Source organism: Boleophthalmus pectinirostris, unplaced genomic scaffold (genome assembly GCF_026225935.1).
Source record: "Boleophthalmus pectinirostris isolate CB_2022bp ecotype Guang Dong unplaced genomic scaffold, ASM2622593v1 HiC_scaffold_9, whole genome shotgun sequence".
NCBI classification, from domain to species: domain Eukaryota; kingdom Metazoa; phylum Chordata; class Actinopteri; order Gobiiformes; family Gobiidae; genus Boleophthalmus; species Boleophthalmus pectinirostris.
The window spans coordinates 6,343,021-6,351,536 of record NW_026571541.1 but is presented as its reverse complement, the minus strand read 5'-3'; the positions used below and the strand labels follow the sequence as shown (position 1 = coordinate 6,351,536).

The window sequence follows — 8,516 nt, the reverse complement described above, 5'->3', positions numbered from 1 at the left end:
AGACCTGGTTTAGTCCTGGGTTAGATCTGGCTTAGTCCTGGTTTAGTCCTGGGTTAGACCTGGTTTAGTCCTGGTTTAGACCTGGTTTAGACCTGGTTTAGAGTCTAGTTTTAGGTCATGGTTTAGTTCTTGTTTAGACCTGGTTTAGATTTGGTTTAGATCTGCTTTAGAGTCTAGTTTCAGGTCATGGTTTAGTCCTCGGTTAGACCTGATTTAGTCCTGGTTTAGTCCTGGTCCTGGTTTAATCCTGTTTTAGTCCCTGGATCAGAAAATAGCATAATATGGGCCCTTAGAGCAAGGTCAAAATCTTGCAGTTGCATACAGAAGATTGTTTTTCATACATTACTGTCTTTTCTTTCACATTCCAAATCTGATTTGTGAACTCATTTTTAATGTAATGCTTGTTTGTCTTTTCAGAAACCCGCTATGTTGAGAGCAGTGCCCCTTCAGTGTCCTGTGCGATGTGGACAGAGCTGTCTCCTCATCTACAGAGAAACAAACAGGTAAGAAAAGACGGTAAATGGCCCATATTATACTATTTTCTAATCTACGTTATAATGTAGTTTCCTCATCACAAACAGACCTTGTGTTTGTGTTTTGTGATGAGTTGTGTTTTGTTTCATTCACACATGTTAAACACACAAACCCATCTTATTTAGGCTGAGTTCCTCCACTCTGTTCCACCTTGTGATGTCTTTTCGTAATACAGGAAATACACCATTGTGATTTTAAACTCTGCACACTTTCATTAGAATCACATGGAAATCTTCAGCACTGGAATTACCAATCTGTATTGAACTAAAGAAAAAAGGAGCTGTTAACATGAAAACTACCACTTTATGACATCACAAGGTGAGACAGAACATTCTGAGCATTGGAGATGTAGAGAGACCAGTGATAAAGGATTACTCAAACGTGTGAATGAAACAAAACATAGTTCCAGGTCTGTTTTGGAGGAGGGAACAGCATTAAAACATGTCTTAAATCTCACAGGAGTCATATGTTGCGTAATATAGGAGTTTTAAATTCATGTAAATCTGAGAGTAAAGTCACTCACACTGACCCTACATTAATGCTGGCAACAGAGCTGGGGACTTGCAAGTCGTGACTTGGACTTGAGTCACTATTTTTAGGACTTGAGACTTGAAATGGACAAGACTTGGGACTCGACTTGGACTTGAGGATCAGTGACTTGGGAGTTGATTCGGACTTGAGGTCTGTGACTTGAGAAGACTTGATGCTTCTCCTAAAAAAGATGTTTATAGAAAATACTTCTCTCTTTACAGTTGATAAATGTGGCGCTTAATTTTACTGGAACACACTGGAACATGCCCCCCCAGTTCTGTTTGTTACTTTGGTTGTAACTGAAGTACTGTGAGATGGTATCCTCAAATGTACTACAGTACAATACAGTACAATACAGTACAATACAGTACAATACAGTACAATACAGTACAATACAGTACAATACAGTAATATAGAATACAATATGGTATATACAATAAAATACAGTATTATACAGTACAACACAGTAAAAAAGAGGGAACTACATAGAATATGATCCTTCCATTTCAGACACACAACAAAATAAATGTTATTAAGCACTTTTAAATCTAAATTCTTTCTATTCTGATGGTGATAATTCACACTAAGATTCTGTCAAGACATTTTAAAAGGAAAACCGAGCATTTCTACAACTCTTGTATAAATACTCATCTATAAATTAGGGGTGTCAAATTATCGCGTTAATTGCGATTAATTAATTACAGCCATATTTAGCGCATTATGTTTTTTAATCGCGTTAATCTCATTTTTAATCTCTAACTTTAGTGTTTCTGTATGTGAGTTTCTTTATTATAAAACCTGTTTTTATGTGTTGTTGGGACAACAACACACATACAAAAAACACATTTATAAACATTTTTATTTTGGTAATTCCACTCATTGCCGGAAACCCACACAAAACGCGCGCAGTAAGAGCGATGTAAACGTCATGTTAACGTTGGCGGCATCAGTCGCACAGTGGACGAGGTCGTAGAGCCAGTAGAACAGAACCAGCAGTGCACAGGTAAAAACACATTCGTGTCTTGGAAATTATTCTCCCGACGTGAAATATAAAAGAAAATAACAAATATAATATCGCCTGAAAACAACCTGCATAGGCTCATGATGTCTGCACTACTGTCCTATAGTGACCTGCCACATGAGGGGACACGCACACAAACACAAACACACACCTTCATCATCGTCATTACCCTGAGAACGCGCGGACCACGTTTCCTTCCGTAGACACTGCGCGGACGTCGCTGTCCTCCCGTGAGCCGCGTGTGGATCGTGTTTTCTCGCGTACGCGGCGCAAACCGCGCTTCCTCCTGTGCGCCTCTAAACCAGAACTAACACCAAGACTAAAACCAGGACTAAACCAGGACTAAAACCAGAACTAAAACCAGAACTAAAACCAGGTCTAAACCAGGTCTAAACCAGGACTAAACCAGGACTAAACCAGGACTAAACCAGAACTAAACCAGAACTAAAACCAGGTCTAAACCAGGTCTAAACCAGGACTAAACCAGAACTAAAACCAGAACTAAAACCAGGTCTAAACCAGGACTAAACCAGGTCTAAACCAGGTCTAAACCAGGACTAAACCAGGACTAAACCAGGACTAAACCAGGACTAAACCAGGACTAAACCAGGACTAACACCAGGACTAAACCAGGTCTAAATCAGGACTAAACCAGAACTAACACCAGGACTAAAACCAGGATTAATCCATTCCAGGACTAAAGTAGGTCTAAACCAGGACTAAAACCAGTGATCTCATATATAAAGCATTTCTCTATCAATAATATTTTTAATCTGGTTAAGGAAAGACTGGACTTTTTATTGTCTTTAAGTAGACAAAAGTTATTATGTTCAGATTTCCTCGTCTTTGCTACTTTACAGCAAACAGTTTCTTATTCATAGAGACTTGGGCTCAACAGCCAATTTGGAGAGATTTGTTAAACAATAAATGACTTTATAAAGTCACTTTTTTAAATCTATATCAGTCTTTTGATCTGCCACAATAATGTAATAATGAATTTAAATGAAAATACCTCAAATTGAAGGCTTTTCTCAGCAATTTTTAGGTGAGATTAAAATGAGATTAATTAGATTAATTAATTACAGATCATAATTAATTAATCTCTCAATTTTTTTAATCGCATGACAGCACTACTATAAATATACCATGACTTTTTAAGTACAAGTTAGTTTAAAATTCATATAAATTGCTAAAATCTACGCTATATTTGGTACTTTTTTGGTTTAAAGACTTGAAGTGACTAGAAGCTCAAAGCAGATGACTCAAGACTTGACTTGGACTTTCCTGTCTTTTATTTGGGACTTGACTCGGACTTGAGGTCAAAGACTTCAGACTTGCAAAACAATGACTTGGTCCCACCTCTGTCTGACAATAACAATAAAAAGTGTTTGTGGTGTTTTCAGCTGCACGACACACTTCTACAGCGTGAAGAGGAACTGGCCCGACTCCAGGAAGAAAACCAAAAACTCCGACAGTTCTTGAACTCATCGTTTGTAAAAGACCTGGAGGAGAAGGCCAAGGTGAGTGTGGACACAGTCACAAGCCACAACAACAACAACAACAACTTTAAAGGTTCATTGTGTAACTTTTCTAGTAGAGGGTTCTTCAAATGCTTTTCTACATGGAGATGTTATTGCTTTGTCTAGAGTGTTTTGCAGTCTGGAGACCAGACCAAGTTACAGGTCAGATATGTGGAGATGTGACTCAACTCACTTTAAGAATGCCTTGTCACTGATAAGATGTAAGGTAGAACTGTTTAATCTCATACTATGGAACATTATGACATTAAACAAGAAGTAAGCAGGTGACAGACTCCCTACCAAAAAGTTACATAATGCACCTTTTAATAGTGGTGTTTTGTGGTTAGTTTCGAAATAGTGAAACTTCTGTGAACAGATTTTTGTGGTGTCATGAACTCTTTGAATAAACACACATTACTGTTGTCAGATATTCCTTCAAAAACATAATTTTCAAATAAATATGTGATGTTATTACATTCTTTGCCAATATAAGTTTCAGTTGTTAAAGATGGCCAGGTGCATTGTGTAACTTTTCAGGTGGAGAATCCATCAAATGCTTTTCTCCATGGAGATTGTTATTGCTTTGTCTGGAATGTTTCACTGTATGGTATTAAACCTTTTAATCATCATGTAGACCAAACCAGACCAAGTTACAGGTCAGATCTGAGGAGAGGTGACTCTGCACACAGTCAGAATGCCTGTTTTTCAAAGTATTTTTGGTAGTGTCGTAGTACTCAAGACCGTTTTTTTTTTTTTTTTTTTTTGATGGTGTTCGTCTTGTACCGGTGGGATTGGGGCATCTCACTGTAGTCTGTGTTCTCGTCTGGAGTCAGCAGACACTGTGCGGCACATCACAAACCCACACGCATATCATTGCAAAAACCATTAAGATAATGTAACTCCAGTTTGGATGACATTAATCAGATAAAATGGAGATGAATTTATAGAAACATCGATATAGATGTGCCAAAATAACTCTAAAATACAAATAAATATCAAAAATTACAAAGACGGTCTTGATATGGTCTCGATAGGCCATGGTCTTGGTCTTGTCTCAGTCTCGACCTTTAAAAGTCTTGGTCTTGTCTCGGTCTCGGTCTTGACTCTCAGAGGTCTTGGTCTTGTCTTGATTACAACACAAATTTTTTAGCTATAAAACCACCTGTAATTGAATAAATGTAATTTCCTGTGTATGGGCGCCATTTTGAGGACTTTTGGCTGTTTAGAAGATATTCAGTTTTGTAAAGTTAAATGGCAATGGTCCTAGTTTTCCATCACTTAGGAACTGAAACCCATCTTATTTGAAAGGAACTCCAAAAGCAGAAGATGATTTTGAAAAAGTATCATAAAAAGTGAACGATGTATTTCCGTTTCTTTTGTAGAAGCTGTGTTTCGATGGGAAGAGGAAGAGAAACTTGTCATCCTTCACTCCACCCATTTCCAAGCGACTCTGTCGAAATCTCACCGCCGAGTTCTGCTCTGAATCTGAACCATCTGAAACCAGTCTGGATTTATGGGTCCTTAAAATGTTGGGCCTAAAGGACAAAGATACTATAGACACAGAACCAGAACATAATAATACTACCACTGATCAGTACCTTTCACCGATAGAAGACAATACTACCAGCGAAAACCAAAATACAAATGATATCGGTTTTGAAAATGTAAGTACAGATTTCCCAACTACCAAAAATTACAATTCAACTCGTTATTCCTCAAATGGACAGTCACCAAACAGATCTCTTACGACGGAAAAAGCCCAACCAGAAGTTAGTCAGTGGTCTTCACATTTCCAGACGACAATCAGTTACAGTCCGACGGAGCGACTGAACTTCTCGGCCATTCCCTGCTCGACTCCAAAAGAGTCCGATCAAAATGCCGGAAATGTCCCAAGTCCAATAAGGTTTCCGAACAGTGGGCCGGATCTGGCGTTTAGCATGTCTCTGAGTCCCAACTACAGCCTCAAGACGCACAGTTTCGCACACGGTCAAGCCTTCGTGAGGAGAGACGCCCAAGGGAGATGCAGTTTCACCTGGGTGCCTCGAGACCGACCATAGAAAGTGAATGGGCAGTTCGAGTGTGCGATATGTACTGAATAAATGGGACCACTTCATGATAACTACGCCTTAATTAGAGTTAATAAAGTATAAACAAGCAGTTAAGTAGTTGATTAAAGGTCCTATATTGCTCAAAATGCACTCTAATAAGCTTTAAGCCATGACAGAATGCTCAAAAACATACTGGAGTTAAGTTTTCACATGTTTGAAGAACCTTTTATTAACAGTCTGTCTACATCTCCAAAGCTCTAAATGCTCTGTGTCACCTTGTGATGTCACAAAACTGTAGTTTTCAAGTTAACAGCTCCTTTTACCTAGTCTGATTCATCAGCTGGTTTCACTTCGTTACCTCGCAGCATTAGGATTTGCTCGCTCGATGGTAGGCAGATACTTTTTATAATTTAACCAATCACTGCTATTTGGTCATGACCTATGTATTGAGCTGCTAACAGGGCTAACTGGTATATTAAGCTTTTCCCAAATCCCATAGGAAGAAGGACAATAACGTCTTTCCCCTTGATAAAATTCACCAAACATTCTGTTTGTTCCAGCTTTAAATCCTCGATCTCGGGAATCGTTGCCAACACAGAATGTATGGCTCTTTGCTGATTGGCTGGTGCCCAGACTCGCACTTCCAGGGTTCTTGCAAACTCTAGTGTATTCTGATTCCTGACCTAGTTGCTGGAGAGAAATGAAATTGAGGGTAGGCATTAGGTGGCACCAGCCTGTCTACCTTTTACATTTACTGCCCTACAAATGCAGAAGGCAGTATCATCATGTTTGGTCAAATATGTCATTTTGAGGGTATTTGAGACCTCCTTGTTTTATATATTGTAAAACTCTACCTTTATATCATGTCAAGCAAAAGGCAGTAACAGTGTCAGTTACTGCCTTTTGCCTTTACACCGCTCCTTATTTTTGGCTCATGATACAAAGGCAGAGTAGAGGAACTGACAAATAACAGCCAAAGGTTAATCCTGAGCTCAGTATTTCTCGCATACAAATATTTCTTCATTATAGCAACTAGTTATCAAATTTTGGGAGCCTGACCTATTATACTTTTGTCTGGACAAAACAGAAACTTTGAAGTAATTTTTCTCAGTTTTACACTCTGGCGAGTTAGGCTCTTTTGCCTTTGTAGGGCAGTTTAGTTCAGTAGCGATCAGCAATTCCAGGACTGAAATCATCCAAATGATTCTAGTGCAGGTGTAAGGAGTTTAAAAACATAGTGGAGCACTTCCTGTATTATGACATGACATCACAAGGAGGAACAGAGTGTTTTCTGTTTGAGAGAAGAGCTCAGCTTAAATATGGAGGATTTGTGTCTTAAATGAATAAAACGAAACACAACTCCAGGTCTGTTTTTAATGAGAAAACATTATAACACAGATCAGCTCTTTAATTTAACAGCTCTTTAATTAGTTAAGAATGACTGAGGCTTAGTTATTAATTAAAGGATTTTAGGGTATTAATTAAGTAATTACTAATCCTGAATCTTAAAAAAAATGGTTCATTATGACTTTCTTCATACCTTGCAAAGAATAATTAAATTGTAGTTGGTGCGGAAACATTACTGCTTTGTCTAGAATGTTCCATAGCATACATTAAACCTGTCTATCACAGAGAGACATGCAGGTTACAGCATTACGCTACATTACAAGTCAGATCTGTGGAGAGGCACCCCTTTTCACAGAAGGAATTATTGTATTTTTGAGCTATAAACATACGTAATGAATAAATGCAGATGGGTATGTTTAATATCATACCAGGGAACATTTTGGACAAAGCAATAACATCACCATCCAGACAAGCAAGTAGCGGAAACCTCCACCAGAAAAGTCGCCCAGTGCAGCATTAAGTGTTACCCAGGAAAGCTAGAACTACATGTAAAAGCTAAAGGGACGGTGTAATCTTTCACTGGTCCAAGCCTGTTTCGAGGTGATTGAAATCAAAATAGAAAATGGCATCTGGAATGGAGCCAATGGAGCGTTTTGATCACAAAAACATGTCTAAATGATCACCATAGAAACTGTCTCTACATAAAAGCGAAATGTCGGAGTGACCACAAATGTCTTTCAGGAAGTAGTCATGCTTTTAAACAATTACACAAATGTAAGCTTTATTTGTGATGTATTTTTAAAGTTTTGTGCACTCAGTAAAATTGGATTTCCTTAGTAATAATCTTAAAAAGTGCATTTGAAATGTTCATACTGACTTCAATAGTGTCTTGGACCTCATGTCATCAGATTTGATCCTGACTCTTGTTGTTTTAAATATTCTTACCTTTATATTTATTAAATGTTTATTTATGGTATAGTTTTTACCTTAATCTGACTTTAAGATTTTTTTTTTAAAAATGCAGCAATTGAACTGAAAGCACTAGCCCCATTCATCAGCCTGTTTCACTTCGTGGAAACCGTCTGACCTCGCAGCGTTAGGATTCGTTCGCTCGACGGTCGGTGGATACTTTTTAAAATTTAACCACTTTAACCTATTTGGTTGTGAATCTGTGTATCATTTGTTCATTCGTTTTTCAATATAAAACCAAAAATAAGAAAATAAAAAAACTGTTGTCTCCAACCAAAATGAAAAAAACGGATAACGATTCATTTTTTCAGTTTTTGATTTTGTGTTTAAATGAATAATGGAAAAAACAAATAACTGCCTTTTCCCGTTTCTGTGATTTAAACTGTGATGCCGGACATTTGTGCCACATATGGACTGAACCAGGACTGAACCAGGACTAAAACAGGACTAAAACAGGACTAAAACAGGACTAAACCAGGACCGTTTTCAGTGCTGGACTGGTCTCTGTCTCAGTCCTGGTCTCAGTCTTGGTCTGGTCCTGGTCTC

The 8,516-nt window shown here is 38.1% G+C and overlaps 1 protein-coding gene across 1 annotated transcript; it reads left to right on the top strand.

Annotated features, from left to right (window-relative positions):
* Positions 1-371: 371 nt before the first annotated feature.
* On the top strand, positions 372-5,701 carry gmnc (geminin coiled-coil domain containing). The gene is made up of 3 exons (XM_020927790.2): positions 372-503; positions 3,490-3,606; positions 4,989-5,701. Exons 1-3 carry the CDS (start codon positions 462-464, stop codon positions 5,661-5,663), a joined length of 834 nt encoding a protein of 277 aa, XP_020783449.2. The 5' UTR covers positions 372-461; the 3' UTR covers positions 5,664-5,701.
* The last annotated feature ends 2,815 nt before the right edge of the window (positions 5,702-8,516 follow it).

Excerpts from the sequence above, each read along its gene's own strand:
- gmnc (XM_020927790.2), top strand. The coding sequence starts at position 462 with ATGTGGACAGAGCTGTCTCCTCATCTACAGAGAAACAAACAG. Across the intron at positions 504-3,489 it reads ATCTACAGAGAAACAAACAG|CTGCACGACACACTTCTACA; the intron begins GTAAGAAAAGAC and ends TGGTGTTTTCAG. Across the intron at positions 3,607-4,988 it reads ACCTGGAGGAGAAGGCCAAG|AAGCTGTGTTTCGATGGGAA; the intron begins GTGAGTGTGGAC and ends TTTCTTTTGTAG.